General features: G+C 38.1%; 1 protein-coding gene across 1 annotated transcript in view; it reads left to right on the forward strand.

Moving 5' to 3' along the window:
* Positions 1-20,474, forward strand: part of ROBO1 (roundabout guidance receptor 1) — a 449,233-nt gene that overhangs the window by 376,573 nt on the left and 52,186 nt on the right. The window contains exons 14-18 of the mRNA XM_008152276.3: positions 3,911-4,032; positions 5,798-6,029; positions 6,950-7,071; positions 10,792-10,963; positions 15,370-15,567. Of these exons, the coding sequence (XP_008150498.2) occupies positions 3,911-4,032; positions 5,798-6,029; positions 6,950-7,071; positions 10,792-10,963; positions 15,370-15,567 (846 nt within the window). The remainder of the gene's footprint in view (positions 1-3,910; positions 4,033-5,797; positions 6,030-6,949; positions 7,072-10,791; positions 10,964-15,369; positions 15,568-20,474) is intronic.

Raw genomic sequence — 20,474 nt, forward strand, 5'->3', positions numbered from 1 at the left:
CTGTCCACACAGTATTTATGATCCTTATTTTTTAAGGAATATGTACAAAAACACCGGATGTGCAGAATAGATATGGTATAGATGATAAGAAACCTTAACCATACATAACGAAGTGGGCCTGAATACTCTCCCCTCAGAGAGTGTGTATGTTCCCATATTGGGGAAGGAGTTGGATAGAATCATATTGGAGATTTCCTCCAACTGTAATTCTGAATATTGGGAAGGACCATTTACATTATAATATATTTCTTCCAGGTGGCAGAGGAGAACAAGAACAATAATGGACCAATTTGTGAACTTCTCAATATTACCTTATTAGACAATATTTTCCATTTTTGTTTCTCTATTGGGAAATTTTCTAAAATAATATTCTACACTGCTGTTGTCAAAATGGTTATACTAGGCCAGGAAATTTAGTCATTTCCAATAAGGTATTAATTGACAGGTTTATCTCAAACTAGAGAAATGAAGGATTGCAATTAAATCATAGTAGTTAAACCCTTTAAACGGGTTTATGTACCTGTTTAAAGATACTTCCTACAAGGCAGAAGGATCCCTGAGGATGGAGCTTACATATGGGAGAATATGTTCAGATGCTGAAATAATGTGTCTTTCCCATACACTAAATCATTTTAACTCAACCCATGTTTAATGAGCACACTCTGTATGTAGAGATCCCTGCACTCAAAGAAAGGACTTTACATGCCTTACCAAATGCAGTCCTCAGAAGTGGCTCGTCAGCGTCACCTTACCGTGTGAAGAAGATATGTGAAGTCCCAAAATCTTCGCAGCGGTAGGTAGCGGTAAAGTTGTTGAGTTGGGATGCAAGCCCAAGTCTGTCTCATTCCAAGTAATTTAGTCTTACCCTGGAGATTGGAGAGAGCTGACATTACAGGAGCAAATGAGACAGTAGGGCATGGAATATGCCTGAGATGGAGCACTGACAACCAAGTGCTTTCTGTCTACAGGCTGTGATCATAGGCAGCCTGAGGACCAGTATTAGCCAAAGATATTCTAAGGTAGGATAAAGTATGAAAAACAAAAATCATCTCAGTATTTTTCTCAGTTTATAGTCCCAGTAACTTTGCTGCTATGAACATAGGGGTACATATATTCTTTCTGACTGGTGTTTTGGGTCTCTTAGGATATATTCCTAGAAGTGGAATCACGGGGTCAAATGGGAGTTCCATTTTTAATTTTTTGAGGAAACTCCCTACTGTTTTCCATGGTGAGAAGGACCATTTATTCGGGGTATTATTTATCAGTGTTGGACAGGGCGTGGTCAGTCTTCTCTCCCATCTGCCTGTCTTCCCTGGACTCCTTCAAAGATACTCACTAGCCTCGTTTTCCATCCATGTTTTGCCATCTATACAGTAAGCTCTTTGAAAGTATTTAATCATTCAGAAAACTAAAAATGCTGTGTCTGTTGTTTATAGATGGCAAGTAATCTAGAATATATGTGCTACATACAATATTCTTCGGAGAATTCTGGGATGCAAAACAAAACTTTATTTTCTCCTCTTTTTCACCAGTGTTCTCTTTAGCTATTATAAACAAAGCAAAACATCTATATGTTTCTATAGAGATGTTCTATGTATTTAGAACATCTCTATAGAAATGGCTATTTTTATTTAATAATAACTTTATTAAGTTTAACAAAACCTTTCCTTCAAGCCATTTTGCTCAATTAAAATTTGACGAAGGAGGCAAGAGCATGCAATGGAGGAAGGAGAGTCTCTTCAATAAATGTTGTTGGAAAAATTGGACAGGTACATGCAAAAGAAAATGAAACTAGACCACCAACTTACACTATACACGAGAGTAAACTCAAAATGGATAAAATACTTAAATGTAAGACGTGAAACCATAAAAAGCTTAGGGGAAGCCATAGGCATCAAAATCTCAGGCATCTCACATAGCAATGTGTTTATGGATACACCTCCCAGGGCAAAGGAAACAAAAGAGAAAATAAATAAGTAGGACTACATCAAAATAAAAAACTTCTGCACAGCAAAAGAAATCATCAACAAAATGACAAGAGATCCCACTGCATAGGAAAACATATTTGCCAATGATACGTCCAATAAGGGCTTAATTTCCAAAATATACAGGGAACTCATACAACTTAACAAAAGAGAGACAAACAACCCAATTAAAAAATGGGCAAAGGACCTATAAGTAGACACATCAACAAAGAGGACAGACCAAAGGTCAAGAGACATGAAAAAATTCTCAGTCACTAATCATCTGAGAGATGCAAATTAGAAGGACACTGAGGTATCACCTCACACCTGTCAGATGGCTATACTCAACAAAGGACAAATGTTGGCGAGGATGTGGAGAAAAGGCAACCATAGTTCTCTGCTGGTGGGAATGCAGACTGGTGCAGCCACTGTGGAAACAGTATGGAGTTTCCTCAAAAAACTAAAAATGGAACTCCCATTTGACCCCACTTCTAGAAATATATTTCTAAGAAACCTGAAACACCAATCAGAAAGGATATATGCACCCCTATGTTCATAGCACACAATTTACAATAGCTAAGATTTGGAAACAGCCCAAGTGCCCTTCAGCAGATGAGTGGATAGAAAGACAGTGGTACATTTACACAATGGAATAATATGCAGCAATAAAAAACAAAAAACAAAACCTCTTACCATTTGCAACAGTATGGTTGGACCTGGAGGGTATTATGCTAAGGGAAATAAGCCAGTCAGAGAAATACAAGTATCATATGCTCTCACTCATATGTGGAATCTAATGAACAAAATAGATCCAGAGACATAGAAGCAGTGAACAGACTGTTGTACCTCAGAGGAAAGGCAAGGGAGGTTGGGTGGGTAGGAAGAGATTAGCCAAAAAACTTGTATGCATATATGCATAACCCATGGACACTGACAATAGGGTGGTGAAAGCCTGGGGTGGGGGGAAGGAGGTGGGCTAGAAGAGCTCAATGGGGGAAAAAGGGACATATGGTAATACTTTCAACAATAAAGATTAAAAAAACAATCCTTTCTTGTTGGAAAAAAAATGCAGCATAAATGAACACTATTTTTTACTATGTTCTTGGTCTCCTTTCTAAAATGTTGGTGTACTTCAGATTAAAAACTTGTTGTTAAACCTTCTTTGCAGTGGCACTATAATTAAACTAAACCAAACTATCATCAGTTAAATATAAGTACCTTTTGTTCATCAGATTTATGCTACTCTACTCTATTCTACCCTATTCTATTCTACCCTATCCTATCCTATTCTGTCCTGTCCCATCCTATCCTATCCTATCCTATCCTATCCTATCCTATCCTATCCTATCCTATCCTATCCTATCCTATCCTATCTTACTTTACTGGTGGCTTCTGTATTCCTCCATCATAGCCACTAACTTAATCACCTAATTTGGGAGACATCCAGGTTCTTCTTACAAGATGTAAGGTGTCTAACTTCTTTTTTGTGCTTGCTTTTCACTTATTATCTCCATTCTTTACATTACCCACCTATGGTGTTGCAATTTCAGGCTCTTTCTTTCTTACATAGTTAGGGTAACTACAGAAGTTTATAACAAACTGAGTGGGGATTGCACTAACTAGGCTGCTCAGTTTCAGAGAAAACAAGCATTACCTGATAAGAGGAGCTCTGAAATACTGCTGCTTGCCACTGTTACCTTTGCCTACCTATATCTACATCTACATCTATCATCTATCATCTACATCTATCATCTATGTGCCTCCCTATCCTCCTAATAAAAAGGTCACTTTGTTCCTATTTTATTCTGTATCACAGGTTGGCTTCCCAGTCACAATGATTCTTCTTTTCTGAGAGTTGAAATGAATGAGAGGATTGTTTCACCGAGTTTTCACTCAAGTCGGTGACATTGTGTAAGATCTGACACAGTATTCTTGGGTTTTTGCAGATGTTCCCCCAACAAGTCAAGGGGTGGATCACAAGCAGGTCCAGAGGGAACTGGGAGATGTTGTACTGCACCTCCACAACCCAACCATCCTCTCTTCCTCTTCAATCGAAGTTCACTGGACAGTGAGTTGTTGTTGTTGCAGTATTTGATCATGGTTTTAATATGCAGGTGACCTCTGGGAAATTATTATGTGGAAAAAATACAACAGATAGTTAATTTATGTATATACACACATATGTTTATATTATATACAAACCCAAGGTCTGTAATGACTGGCCAAAGGCTCGACTGAACATCAGAAGTCAGTCCTGCAGTCAGTGCTGGGTTGCTGAGGGGGCTGCGGATCAGGCCCAGAGAGAGGCAGGGTCTGATTCGCAGCCTCCGTGGCAGCTGTTGATCAGCTGTTGCTTCTTTCTTTCTCTCCGGGCTTCACCAGCAGCTACACCTCTGTTTCTCTCCAGGCCTCCACAGGGCCTGCTGATCAGCGCCCCCTCTCTGATCAGGCCCAGAGATAGGTCCAGAGACACTGAGTGGCATAGAAACTGATCAATCAGAACCAAATCTGGGTGAACTGTGATGAGCCAATGGCTGCCTATGAGGCAGAGCTTTTGACGCTGACTGGCATAGAAACCGACCAATCAGAACCAAATTGGCCAGACGGGAAGGGCAGTTGGGGGTGAGATCAGGCCTGCAGAGGAGGGCATCTGTGGGTGAGATCAGGCCAGCAGGGGAGGGCAGTTAGGGGGGGATCAAGCAGGCAGAGGCAGTTAGGGGCGATCAGGCTGGCAGGGGAGAGCAGTTGAGAGCAAGATCAGGCTGGCAAGGGAGGGCTGTTGGGGGCAAGATCAGGCTGTCAGGGGAGGGCAGTTGGGGGCGAGATCAGGCTGGCAGGGGAGGGCAGTTAGGGGCAATCAGGCAGGCAGGGAGAGGTAGTTAGGGGCGATCAGGCAGGCAGGCAGATGAGCAGTTAGGAGCCAGTGGTCCCAGATTACAAGAGGGATGTCCGACTGCCCACAGGGATCTGGCCTAAACAGGCAGTCAGACATATCCCAGGGTCTGATTCACAGCCTCTGTGGCAGCTGTTGATCAGCTGTTGCCTCTCTCTTTCTCTCTGGTCTTCGCCAGCAGCCACGCCTCTGTTTCTCTTCAGGCCTCCACAGGGGCTGCTGATCTGCCCCGCCTCTCTGATCAGGCCCAGAGATAGGCCTGGAGACACTGACTGGCATAGAAACCGACCAATCAAAACCAAATCTGGGTGAAGGCTGGGCTGAGGGAACCTCCCTCTGTGCACAAATTTCATGCACCAGGCCCCTAGTGTGTGTGTGTGTGTGTGTGTGTGTGTGTGTGTGTGTGTTGCTCACTCCACCAATAACTTTATAATGTAATCTTTTTATGATGGTATCTGTAAACTGGCTTTAAACAGAGAAAAGTTTATTTTTGTGTATATTATCTATTATGCTGCAATAATGGACTTTATCAGTCTTAGAGGGAAGACACAGAGTATTAATCATGAAGATAAAACTTGTGATGGGATGGTCATATTTTTTAACTTATAAATAGTTCTACATTAAGCATTAATTAGGCTTTAAAAATTAGAAAGTAGATAAACACATTTTTCCTCATCCCCCTGAACACTGAGAGACATCTTTCCAGATATTGTCACAGAAGTTCTTTGATGACTTACATTTCTGCATGAAGTATCAACATTAATACCTAATTTATACATTAAGGTGAAAAATGAAACACATTACAAAAGATAGTTATCTGTTTTTAGTTTTCTGCTTTGTGTAAATTTGAAAACCACAGAATGAAGCCCAATTTTCATAATTTTCTAATAAACCAACAGAAAGATATTAATGATTACATTTTTATTTGTCATTTTAATAGGTGGACCAACAGTCTCAGTATATTCAAGGATATAAAATTCTTTATCGGCCATCTGGAGCCAACCATGGGGAATCGGAGTGGTTAGTTTTTGAAGTGAGAACGCCAACCAAAAATAGTGTGGTTATCCCTGATCTCAAAAAGGGAGTCAACTATGAAATTAAGGCTCGTCCTTTTTTTAATGAATTTCAAGGAGCAGACAGTGAAATTAAATTTGCTAAAACCCTGGAAGAAGGTAACTATAATGAAGTGTGTGATTTCTATGTGTTGCACAGTACATTTGTTAGGCTTTTATTAACATGATTGAAAATTTTCTATGTTAATAGTGACATTATTAACTTTCTTTTTATATTGAACATTATATTTTGCTAATAGAATTTGTTTAATTAGAACTATTATAAATTGCTTTAATAGAGGCCTATAGAAAAATGTGCAAATGTGGAACATTGTATTGCTTAATGTCCTATGTAGATATATTTAATCGTTCAGAAATAAAATTCACATTTAAAGATGGAAATGTCTTCAATTTGCTTGCCTTTGCATTATTTGCCGTTCATTTATTAAATGTTATCTTGAGTAATGACTTGTAAATAAGGTGAGTAATGTCTTGGTTTGCCCAGGACTTTCCAGGGTTAGCATTTTATACTTATGACTCATGTCCCTGGAAACCCTTCAGTTCTAGACAAACTGGTATGATTGGCCACCCTATAACTGGAAATTACAAATTAATATTTATGTAAAGATCAAAGGTTACATGTCACAACTATTCTCCAGAACATTTCCTAAAATGTCTTTATTACTTTGAATATATAAACGATAGAATATAGTTAATATCATGGATGATGCATTCATCTTCATACTTGTTAAACTTTTATAGAGAACATGAGACTAAGGTAGCACGATAAAAAAATAGGGATTTCTCTTGGAATTTTTGTGGAGATAATCTCTGTAATGTTGGTTGTGAAACATTCACAGTAACAATGCATTAGTAATATTGAGAAATACCTAGTTTGGGATGAGAAGCCTCTTTAAAACATGTGCATATATTGATATAAATTTTATATAGTTATTATTTGACTGTATATTTTAAGTGCCTGTTTTTAATGTCCTCTAATGCCACTGATAATATATTCACTTTTTGAAACAATTTAATAGCACCCAGTGCCCCACCTCAAAGTGTAACTGTATCAAAGAATGATGGAAATGGAACTGCAATTCTTGTTAGTTGGCAGCCTCCTCCAGAAGACACTCAAAATGGAATGGTCCAAGAGTACAAGGTAATCCCTACGTAGTAATTTACTGATGGATACCCCCCTTCCCCTACAAAGAAAAGGAAAAGAAACCTTGGTTGCATTGTGCATGGATATTTGGCGCCATCTGCTGGTCTGCATACAGTATGTAAAAATTGTTTAAAAACATTTTTCTGTTTATTCAGTAATTGTGGAATACTAATTCTTAAACTATTTGAAAAACATTAATTTAAAAGAGAGAATCTACTTCATCTCATAATATTTAAGTTGATGTAATAGCACATAAACAACCAATGAAATGCTATTTTTTTTGCCCTAAAAATAACTTAAATATATGTTGTATAGGTTGCCCTATAGAATTGGCTGTGGGTTCACATTCTATCAAATATGGTCTTCTTTTTTTTTTTTTTTTTTTAGTATGTATGCTTGAAAGCTTAGAACTTTGGAACTAAGATAAATATTTACTGTACATGAAAATCATTTTTATCTGTAATTATTGTTTTAGTTTCTAAGCAATATTTCATGTCTCAGAGGAAATTCAAATATAAATTTCTGTATGTTTAAATGAATTTTTTAATGTGATATAGTGTCAAGGGATTTAATCTAATGATTCTGAATAATTACTTTTTCCTGTGAAGTCGTCCTCTCTACTCTCTGTATTTAGAGAGCTTTATATAAAATCACTTTGTGAAAATATATATTAAGTATGCCAAGGAAGAATAAAAACTAAGTTAGGAACATGGCATTTATCCTATCAATGAATCTGTTTTGTATTATGGGATATTTAAATGAGTTACGATAAATGAATTAGAATCAGGACAATCACAATAGAAAAGATATTTATGTGTATTTTTTCAACACTTATGTAAATACACTACATACTAGAAAAATTTTAAGTAGAAAAAATTTATTTCTCTAGACCCTGCTTAAAATTTCTATGATGCCTGAGTATTTTTCTAATTACTAGTAGATTATCTCATATCTAAATATTTTATACTGTATCTGTTGATATGAAACTGATGTTAAGAAGGTAAACACATTTACCTTATACAGGTAATTACATGCTAACATCAGAATCACTGTGGCTTATTTTTTAAATATAGATGCCTGGCTACCATGCTCAGAAATTCTGATTCAGTAGGTCTAATGGGGCTCTTGCATTTTATCTTGGTAGACCTTTCCGAATGTTTATGCTGTGTGCTCTTTGTTAAGGCCCAAATAAAGACAACAAATGTTCTTTGGAGTAGCAAATGATTTGCACAATAACCATATATACTGAGCTTAATTTTAGGTATAATATTTTATTTTTAAATTATTTTTTAAAAATATAAACTGAAAGTTTGTGTACTTAAAGGGGCAACTTTCCCAAAGTATTTAAAATACTTAAATACATAAATGCAAATGCTGGATGATGGTAGATAAGTTGTTGTTCTTTCTCAAGACTTTTTGCAAGGAACTTCTTTTTTGGCAAGTGATTTCTTAAATATTTTAAATTAGATCTTCTAGGGTAATTGTATCATTAAAATGTAACAGTCTCGACAGTTTCAAGTGCCTTCTTGTGAGTTTCAAGGTTATTTTAATACCGGGAGTGTCAGGATTCTGTAGTTCATTCTAGAAAAATAAACTGTTATGAAGACTTTTAAGGATTTAAAATGAGGTGATGTCTCAGCTCTCCAGCAAAATTGTGTAATGTAGGCATTTTCCCCTAAGAGTCAGAACTCATTTCTCTCCTGAAGAAATTCGAAAGAGTGGATTTCACTTAACTTCACGGTCAATTTAAAATAATAAAATGCCTTTCTGAACCTGATTGACTGGTACAAAATCGGTCTGTGGCTTTGGTTCAGCTGTGTAATGTAATTGGGAGGAAAAAATCACAAAGGACTCTTTATTTCCGAATGGTCAGATCCTGGTATAGATTCTGACCATTCGCTGGTGTTATGCATTGAAGCTATATTAAAATAATATTAACTTTCAAAGATAAAGTAAAGGTTAGTGCCCTCATGATAGAGGACACTGATATTCTTAGATTTATTTTAAATCCCATTTCCTATTAGACAATAGTCTACTTGAAGCTAATCCCACATCTTGCTTCATAAAGAACATAGGGCATGTTTTACTACTTCATAGATCATTTTCTTATGGAAACTGAATTCATGTACTGTCATGCACCATACCCATATCTTTGGACATTGCCAAAGATTACCCTATGAATAAGTAATCCTTTAGTGTGAAATTCAAATTATAGTCTAGAGCAGAAATCTTTATTTCCTGAAAATAATTTCCTATAACAAATGCCATTATCAAAGTTAATGAGATATGTAATAATTTTCTTATAAGAACATTTTTCTTTCATGTCAGATGTTATTCTTTATAATCCAATATTTTATCAAAGACTAATTCATATTCACATTAACTACAAGATCAGTGTGCTAATTTTCTCTCATTGTTAATAGTTATAACATATCATAGGCAGAGTAAAATCCTGGGATGATTCTTATGTTCAGTATATATATATATATATATATACACATATATATATATATGTATATGTATATATATATATATATACACATATGTATATATATACATATATATAAACATATCCTCAGGTGAGAATTTTATATATTATATATATATAAAATTTTATATATATAAAATTTATATATATATAAAATTCTCACCTGAGGATATGTTTTTATTATTTAAGAGAGGGAGAGAAAGAAATATCCATCAGTTGCTTCCCATGCATGCCCCAACCAGCGATTGAACCCTCGACCTTTTGGTGTACAGGACAATGCTCAACCAACTGAGCCACCCAGCTAAGGCTAGTTATATCTTAATAACCATACTTATGTAAGGTAAGGTCTGTCTCTTTTCAAATCACTGCTGCTTGGTTCGGTTTTTGGTTATTTAGAAAAGGCTATAGCACCAGGTGATTTTATCCCAGAGAACTGTTGAAGTAAAGTGCTAGACTTGGAGTTTCTCCCTCGTCTGTATTTTGTAACATCTGGTAATCTGGTATCACACCTCGCCCACAGTAGGAGTGCCAATGATGCATGGTGGTAGATAAGTTATTGTTCTTCATCGAGATGTGCACAGCTTTTTGCTAGGAACTTTTTTTCCCCTGGCAAATGATTTCTTGTTGTTTATTAAAAACACACGTTATCATAGCAACTAGTGTCTTCAAGCAAAAAGTTGCAGACTCACTTTATCACAAGACCTCACTCATATGTGGACTCTAATGAACAAAATAAATTATGAACAAAATAGATCCAGAGATATAGGAGCATGGGACAGACTGTCGAATCTTAGAGGGAAGGTAGGGGTGGGTGGGAAGAGATCAACCAAAGAACTAGTATGCGTAAAACATAACCCGTGGGCACAGACAATGGAGTGGTGAAGGTTTGGGGTCGGTGGTGGGGGCGTGCTAGAAGGGGTCTATGGGGAGAAAAGGGGGGATACATATGTAATTCTTTCAACAATAAAAATATTTATAAAAACACTTAAAGGAAAACAATGTATTTGAGAAAGTTTAAAAAGGTCTTGAAGATTCTACTAACACTACTAGGTTTGCCTAGAAGAGTCTTTTGAGAACTAGATCCTAGGCAAAATAGACTTCTGGAATTCCCCGCATTAGGTTCATGATAGATCTGAACTCTGACTAGATCTAAAACCACAATACTATGTTGATCTTTGCATTAACTTAAAGAATTTACTAGATTAACATTCATTGTGTTCTTCTGACAGGTTTGGTGTTTGGGCAATGAAACGCGCTACCATATAAACAAAACGGTGGATGGTTCCACACTCTCTGTGGTCATTCCCTCTCTGGTCCCCGGGGTCCGGTACAGTGTGGAGGTGGCGGCCAGCACGGGGGCTGGGCCAGGGGTGAAGAGCGAGCCGCAGTTTATCCAACTAGGTAAGTGCTGGTGCGGATCCCGGTGGAGAGTGTATATCACTCTGTCCTTTGGCCTCTTCTTCTTTTTACTTATTTGTTTATTTTTATGTAGGGGAGCCATCATTGTAAGTTGAATAGAATGTGGAATGTGGCAATGCAGCTACAATATAATGGTGTTGGATTTAATATATAGGACAACTAACCTTAAATTTATCCAAGCGCACACTCAATGATTTTCCAAGCAAAACGCTGTCATTATTCAGTATGATCCTAATCCTGCCCTGTTGAATTTTCTCATCTAGTCAAAAAATACAATTAATTGAGCACCAAAGGTACCTCAGCAAACAAGACACAATGTACACCTTCATGGAAATTGCAATTGTTTGGATTAAAATAAAACAAACTTCCATGTAAAGCTTATACTAGGTATTAGAAGTTTATAGCATTATGCAATTTATATTTACAATTTTTGTCTATTTAAAATTATGATTGCTTTTTATAACAAAATATAGATTGAGATGCCAGAGTACATCAGAATATGTTTATATGCTAATTATTTATCAAGTTAAATGCATGCTTTAAAAGTTAGATGAATAGGAAAAAAACTGACAGAATCCTTCATTACAAAAATTCACTATAGAAAATGTGGCATGAACATAAGATACAAATTAGGAAGTGGTTACCAATATAATCTAAAACAAACATCAAAAACAGCCACAAAATACTATTGCAAATGGAAAGGGAAGAGGAGAGGGTCAGATATTAAGAGGCGACATTTAAATTGTGAAAGATGCTGAGAAGTATATGTCAACTTTGTGTTAGATTGTTCCAGATCAGAAGTCAGGCATCAGTAATATTTTGTCAGTTGCTAAATTATGAAAAAGGATCAGATATATGAATCTTTATACTTAACAAATAAGTACATAGTATTTTTGCATGTTGATAATACTGATGATGTCCTAGAAATTATTTCTAAACAAAATTAAGAAACATTTGGCTTTGAATAAACTTTAATGCTAAACATAAGGAACTTTCCATTTGCTTTGGAAAGTTATTGATGTTCCATTAAGACGATGCTAGCTGCTGTAACAGACACACGTGCAGAATTGTGGTTGCATAACACAGTGAAGTCCACCTGAAGCCAAAGGCTGTGGGGAGCGACTCCGTTCCAAACATACATGGCTGGGGAGGCTTCCAAGGCCCACCCTGGGTGAGCAGAAAGGAAGTATTGAAACACAGTTCGTGGGAGGGTGTAATGGTGCAGGTCTGGAGATGGTGCCCGTGGCTGCTGCCCAAAACTCAGCCACGTGATTCCTAATAGATGAATGGGAACATCACAAAAAGAAATCACTGGCTAGGGAACTGCCTCTCAACAACTCCAGTCTGTGGGAGTCCCATTCCCGCCTTTAGTGGGTGGCTTGCTGTCTGCCACAGCCGTGGGCCAGAATTTGCTTTTTGGGTTGCCTTTTACACTTTGCACATTTGAAAACAGTGCTGATATATAAAACTTTTATGTGAAAATAGCTTCATGATTTATTTCTGGTTCATTTATTGCAAAACTACAGTGTTATCCTACCTAATAATAGAGTAATATGCAAATTGACCGTACCTTTGCTACACCCACAAGCCATGCCCACCAGCCACGCCCACCAGGAAACCGTTGCAGGGACGTTGGGGTGTGGCTGAGCCCAAGGCCGGGAAAGCCTCGGGCGGAGGCTTTCCCAGCCTTGGGCACCAGCGGGGAGCCTGCACGGATCGCAGGCAATGACCAGGGGGTCAGCTCCTAAGATCTGTAGCAGGGACACTGGGGTGCAGCAGAGCCCAAGGCCACCGCCCAGGGCCAAGCCCCGACCCTGAAAGAAGGCAGAAGGCGGTGGCCACAGCCAAGGCCTGGGTCCCCGGTGCCGGCAGAAAACTGGTGCAGGCAGCCAGGTGAATGAAGGTCTATTGCATGAATATTCGTGCAAACGGGCTGCTAGTATAAGATATGAGGGAAAACAGTTTAAACATGGACTTTTTTTACTCTAACAGTTGCCCAGATTTATGAATTATCAGTATTAACTTATTAACATTGAAGTTATAAGTTACATTGTGATAACCCTATACATTGTTGTTGTCATTTACCTATTTTGATAACATATGACTTGTAGTCCTGGGTTTTCAAAGATGAATTGGAATTTTATTTTTAAGATTTAAATCATAGGATTTAAGGGACAAATAGTTTGCTTGAAATTGTAAATGTGCTCGCTCCAGGTTTTTTCCGAATCTCAGTATAGCCTCAGCTGCCGTGAGACAAAGACTGAGAGGGAGAGCGGCTGTTTTAATCCACTAGTCACACCGCATTGTATTCTGTTAAGCCCATCTGGCTGGCTGCGTGGAACCTCTCCTGGCTGTCTCCCTTAAACCCGCAGCTACCGCCTTAACCTTGCACCAACAGCCATGGAGTCCACAAGCCCAGCACACACTAAGGGTGTGTTAGGAAGAAAGACTAGGTCTGCTTGGCTAACTTGCAGAAGATGAAGTGCTCTTAGGGTGACCATAGATGAAAGGGTCTGGAACGTGAAATAAAACTTTCAGTCAACAAACAGTTGAAGGCAGGTAACTGCTTGTGAAAATAGGTTTTCCAGCCTTGACCCTCCATAGGATAAAATCTGAAATTCTGTTCAAGAGAGAAAAATAAATAAAAACCACACACACGTGTAAGTAGCAATGTAGCCATTTTACATAGAAGCCGCTGCTATTTTCCAAAGGCTGTTTTTCTTATTCATTGAATGCTGCTTCTTTTTCCGACCGTGTCTGATTGGAATGCAGTATATGTAATAAGGAAAGGTACCCTGTAGGATTTAGTTTTCTGTTGGAGAAATGTTACTCAGATATGGTGAGTTATACCAATTATTTTTCTGAACAACAAAAATTGAGGGATGGAACCAATGTTTCTATTTTAAAGCAGGCTGTAATAGCAGAAGATTTTCAGAGTCAAATGATATAACAATCGTAAGAAAGCCCCATCGTAGAGAAGCGGGCAAACACCTTCTTGCTTCACCAGATGTTGTGGGGGGAGAGCATTCACACTGCAGACCGAGTGGGGACTCTGCCCACTGGCCGCCCTCCAGCCTGGCCGCAGTCGGTGCCAGCAGAGTAGGGTATTGCTTTGATGACAGAGCAACAGCTTCTGGTATTCTGCAGAATTCCGGACGGCTCTGTGTGCCGATGAAATGGTGGACTCGAAAAATTAATATCTTAGTAGGTTTAAACATAAAGAGAAAATAAGTAAATTTTAATAGCCATAAATTTCATCAATTTTTAATTTTTTAATCAAAATAGCTGTCAGAAAACATAAGCCAATTTGATTTATAAAACATGATCATTCCTGTCCATATTTAGTGTTCCTATATCTATTCCTTATGGTGGTTATTATTTCAAAAGAAAGATTATTTATAGTTTGTTCAGTGGTAGCATTATCTTCATTTATCATTGCTTTTTAATAATCCTGAATTTTATAGGCCCCTTCTGAACATAGGTTCACATAATGTGTTTCTAAGACAGTTAAGAGTCAGAATATAGTCTGTGTGGGGGTGTGGGGGTGTGGGGGGTGTGGGTGGCGATGGGAAAGATGGAAGACACAGCATGTATTTTTTTTTTCAATATCTACCTTATACAGGAAATAAAATGTAATTACTTACCTTTTTTTAGAACGTATAATTGAGGGTTCCTATGAAAGTCTGAGAAAGTATATCTTTTTTATACTTACTTATTGGGGACCCCTTATTTGTATACTTGTGTAGAGTATTTCATTTTTTACAATTGTACTTTTGTGTTTACCTCAGCACTTTCCTGTGAAACTTAATCTAAGCAATGAGCTACAGAGTTTTCTGGAGTAAAAAAATAAAAGGAAATTGTGTGCCATTGCCTTTGTTTCAAAATAAATTCCATAAAATTATATCATATCTGTTTTGAATTAAAATAAAACAAATATAGTTTTGCTGAAAATCTCACGAACTATTTTTTTAAATAGAATCCAACATTGTTGTTGTTTTTAAAATATATTTTATTGATTTTTTTTTTTTTTTTACAGAGAGAGTAAGGGAGAGGGATAGAGAGTTAGAGACATTGATGGGAGAGAAATATCGATCAGCTGCCTCCTGCACACTCCCTACTGGGTATGTGCCCGCAACCAAAGTACATGCCCTTGACCGGAATCGAACCTGGGACCCTTGAGTCTGCAGGCCGTTGCTCTATCCACTGAGCCAAACCAGTTAGGGCCTCATGAACTATTTTAACTAAAAATGCTGGTGTTGCACATTAAGAAACGGAAGCTATTGTCCAAACATTAACAAAATAATGATGGCAGTTTTATATTATGTAAGTTACGAGTTCATTATCTTATTGAGTTTTAAACCCAAATTAATCTGAAGATGGCTTTTCAGATTCTCATGGCAACCCAGTGTCACCCGAGGACCAGGTGAGCCTCGCTCAGCAGATCTCCGACGTGGTGAAGCAACCCGCCTTCATCGCGGGCCTCGGGGCGGCCTGCTGGGTCATCCTCATGGTCTTCAGCATCTGGCTCTACCGGCACCGCAAGAAGAGAAATGGGCTGACCAGTACCTACGCGGGTATCAGGAAAGGTACTAGCTTTCCTAAGTTTTTTATATTTTACTGTGTTGACATAACTCTTGTCTTAATATGTGACTGCAAATTATGTATTTATATATATCCTTATTACATCATTTTAATACATAAGGATTTTCAATAGTGCTTTTATTTTATCGTGATATCTGCATGTTAACTCCTGCTGAGCAGCAACGCTACATATAGGGCTAATCAGTTCCAGGCCCAGTTCCCGTAAAATGTATTTCTCCCAGGTAGGTCTGCCTGGGTGTTCTCCCATCCCCTGGTTCTCTCAGGGAATGACATTTTTGCTTTATACTCTCAAGGAAACGTTTTAATCTCCTTGCCACAGAAGTTATAAATACAGGCTTTGAACGCTCTCACACAGCTTTAAGGTGGCGTTGTTGCCTTTGTGAAGCTAAGGAGGTTACTTGTAAAATCATTATTTTTATGGTTGTTTCTGATTATTTATAAAATAGTCATTTCTTGTGAATATGAAATACGTGACTGAATGAGGTCCTTCAGGTTGCAGAGAGAGGAGGTGTAGTACTTTTTCATTGTTATATTTAAAGTTGCAGATTTGACTGTGTATATGCTGTTAATTAGTGAGGGTGATTTTGTTACAAATATGTTTATAGTTTTAAAAGATCAAGGTTACTTGCCTGCTATTGTTTATAATTTTGTGGATGAATCGTACATGTGGCACAGACACCTTTGCCACACATCCTGAAATTCTGCAGATTGAGAATTTAGGTTTTATTCTCTGAGGAGATTTGATAACGCTGCCGGACAGAGAATTCTCCCCCACCCCCAATATATTCATCAGTTCTGGGCCTCAGACATGGGCTATGGCTGGGATGACGCCAGGTCCCAGTTCTCAGGGAGGGTGCCAATTTATGTCTTTAGTAGAACTAAATTTTTATAGTGCCCCTGTTGCTCTCAAAATGGCCCTGGTTTGGATGACAAATTATGCATTCCCCCTAGGTTTAGGGCCTTTACTTAATTTAAGACAACACTTTTGCTTTGCAGCAATGCAAATTTAAAGAGAATTACCAAAGACACAATCCTTCCCCTACCATCACCAACCTTAAAAAAATAAAATGTCTGCATATTTCCTAGGTGATCATTTCCTACATGTGTTGGCCAAGTTATTTCTCTGACCAATTAAACGGCAAAGTAAGAATTTGCAGCGCTAGTTAGAATGTCCCTATCCACGTATAAACAGTCTGGAAGAGCAGTCTGAGTCACAGAGGGGCTGGGCAAGAAAGAGTCAGCACGAATGCATCACCCACCCTGTAAAATGCATCAGCGTGCGTCTTGCCTGGGGCTGCACAGCAATCTCGTCATGTACATACCTTTGCCTTGGCATTATCATCCCCAAGTGTTCTCTGGATATGTGTGCACGCTGGAGATGAAGCAAAATGTCAGTATCCCTTTGATGAAATGGAAAAAATGAGGGCTTAGATGTTACCACAAGGAGCACTGGTGCTCATTTCTGTACAAAGTAGAACAATATCAGGCACATGTGTTACCATAAAAAGCCTGCGATTGAAAACAATGCAGGGAAGGGTTTGCAGTGTCTGCATTGTGGAGCAGGGAAGGAGCAGAGTAGAGTGTTGTGTGTGGGGGGGGGGGAGGGGGTGTGATATCTGATTTGAATGAGGAAACGTGACTAATTAACATATAGATGTAGAGTCCCTTGAATTCTCCAGGAATCCTGTATTTCTTATTGCAATAGAGTGCTATAGCTGTGTAGTTACAGCAATTTAATGTTTTGTATTGTCTTGAAATCTAAATATGTGACATGAAAAGCTTTCTTCCTGAATTGTTTCTTTTCCTGTACTAATGTTCTTTATGCATGCTGGCAAATGCCTATATGCTCTTTCTGCAAAACCTATTAAACTAATGTCATTGTCCTTTTAACTAGCAGAACTCATAGAACATAATTACAAATGTAATTGGTGAGCATTTGATTCTGCTTTCCTCATTTTGCCTTGTCGGCACTTTTTCATAATTCTATTTCTATGCAATTAAAAAAAGGTGCCTCCTGAAATCTTAAACTATCTATGTCAGAAACAATGTTGGTAATTATACGAAGAAAGGAAGTGAAGTATTTTAAAGAAATAAATGTAAAAGAGCCTATTGGCTTATAAACCATCAATTCAGAGTGTGACTGGAAAATAGGGAGCTCTCTCCCCCCTCCCTGCCCCCCTCCACACGCACACATACATTTATCTGTAGGCATGTCCTCTGCTGTAACACTCAGTACCCCATCCACATTCATATTGTGCCATCACTGGGCAAAAAGAATGTACTATGTTATTGGAAGCTTTGAGAATTAAGTTGTTCTTTGGTGAATATGTTGTTAAAATTTCACTTATAGACCAACCTCTTTACATCTCTTCTTCAGTTCCTTAAACCAGGGCTAGCAGTTAGCTAGGCATACTAACAAGGACCTTTCATATTTTCCCTATGTCCTTGTTATAGCAAATTAATGTGCAGGCACTCTATTCTTGCTTGAATAGCTTTACTTTCTAATGTACCTTTTGTTTTGTTTTTTAATGGAGACTTGCTACTATGGCTCTGAATTTTTTATTGTAGCTAAATTACATTGACTCTCTGACAAGACCCATCTGAAAGAAAACAATAGATTCTGAAAACAGGGGTTATCATGCTGCAGATGAAGGCCAGTGTATAAATTGGGTTCATAGCATTAAGGTTTTTGTTTTCATTCTTTCTAGGATGCCCAGAGATAGAATGATTTGGTAAGAAGTGACAGTTATAAAGGAGGGTGTAGCATTCCAGTTTGCTTCCCCAAATGCTCAAATCCTAAAGTCAATTGCTTGGAGATGTTCCAATGTGAAGTGGACAATACATTTTTGGCAGCTTTTTTTATCCACAGTAGCTAACCAATATTATAGTTTGTGTATTTAAGGATTTCGTAAAAGCAAACTTTAGTCTTCATGGAGTAAGGTAGATTTCCCTGCTTTCCTCACCAGGGCGGTGTGAAGAGTTTAGAAAATAAGTCATCCTCTATGAAATATCATGGAAATAGCAACAGTGTTACCCGACACCGAGGAATGGGAGTAGATAGGAAAATGGGGGCCGCAAGGCTGCTACTTTTGAGGTCTGCAGTTCCATTTCAGGCATTATTGATTAGATTAAGATTTATAGCCGCAGAGAGCGCAGGTTTTCAGAGGGGTGTTATTGTTCTATTGTTTAGCTTCCAGAGTGTGGCATTAAAAAATAAATGCTCAGCTTACTCCTAGAAAGCTCCTAAACACAAACTAAAATAGGAAAATTAAAGTTTAAAACTCCCCATTTCTTCTGTCTATTCACACATTTCTATGATAAATAGGTAGCATTACACTGTTTATATAATAAGGTGTCAGGCATTACTTGGCATTGAAATAGTTCAATTTTAATGGTTCTCTTTATTCCAGTCCTTCCTTCCTTCCTTCCTTCCTTCCTTCCTTCCTTCCTTCCTTCCTTCCTTTCTTCCTCCCTTCCTCCCTCCTTCCTCCTCCCTCTCTCCCTCCCTCCTCCCTCTCTCCCTCCCTCCCTTCCTTCCTTCTTTTATTCCTTCCTTCCTTCTTTTATTCCTTCCTTCCTTTCGTGCTTTCTTCTCCCCTCACTCTTTGTCTCTGTCTCTTAATGATGAATACTTAAGAGCCTATTAGTCCACTTTAATAAGCATTTACTTTCAGATTTCTAGATAAGGTTGAAGCGAGACCCCATCATGCTTGTTTAAGAATCCATCATCCACTGTTTGGAAATGATTTATAGTAGAGGGGTCCTGTTTGTACTAAAGCCATGAGCTGAATCTGTTACCAAATGCAGGGTCATTCACAGGCTAACCCAGCACAATTCCCCTCCGTGCCAGAATGCCAGACACTTCAAAATGGTACCTGTAGAGACAAGTTCTCTCTTTAACCTCAGATTCTGTTTTGTTCATATATCAGAATGTCAGAGCTGCTGGCTTAGTTATTTACATTTGTCTTATGTTCAGCTGTCTGCTTGATTTATACTAATGTGATATGTTCCCTTTCTCTCTTCAGCTTAATAACTGGTTTATATTTTGTTTTGATTTTCAGTCCCGTCTTTTACCTTCACACCAACAGGTATATATTTGCACTTACCCTCCTCCTTTCCTTTGTTAGTTCAGCATGTGTTGTACTATTGTGTTTCTGTTTTTATTTCATTTTCTGCAGTAAGTTGGGGGAGAGGGCTTAAATGGAATACAATACTTCATTTACTCATGTCAGGCATGCATCTGAAGCAGAAATGGTTGGTGTTGCTTTTCATGCATTTAATGCAGTTATTTATTCATATTGCACACTGCACATTAGCCTTGTATGCATGTGTTTCATTAGATAGACACACTGTAGCTACCCTCGGCATGATTTAACATGTTAATGACCTTATTGATTATTTCATACTTGGCAGTACATTTTTTCCCTAACTTAAGCTTTCAGGTTTTCCAACAAAAATGTCTCTCCCTTTCAATTCTCTGTCCATAGAATCAACATTCTTGAAGGTAACCAAAATATCCAGCACACCTGAAGATAAAACTTTTCATTTTCCCTAAGTCAGAATCCTGATGTTCTGTTTTCTTCCGTTTCTTTCAAAGTGGGTCCTCCACTCTCACATCACCTCCAGTGAGAGATGTACCTGGAGCCTAGCCTCCTCGTTGCTAATCCAGTTACTGTAATCACTGGGAGCAGTTATCTCTCCTCTGCAGACTCCCGGTTTGGAGTTCTTCTAAGTAGCAGAATTTGGCAGCTCTTAGAAACACATTTCTTCTTAGAAAATGTGTCTGTAGCTACGGAAAAGCTAATCTCCTTAACCATTTGCCTATGTGCGAATCTTGTTTTGTTGTGGCTAGATTTTTATACCCATAACTTATTAAGCTGAGAATGCTTTC

This window comes from Eptesicus fuscus, chromosome 3 (genome assembly GCF_027574615.1).
Source record: "Eptesicus fuscus isolate TK198812 chromosome 3, DD_ASM_mEF_20220401, whole genome shotgun sequence".
Lineage (NCBI taxonomy): Eukaryota > Metazoa > Chordata > Mammalia > Chiroptera > Vespertilionidae > Eptesicus > Eptesicus fuscus.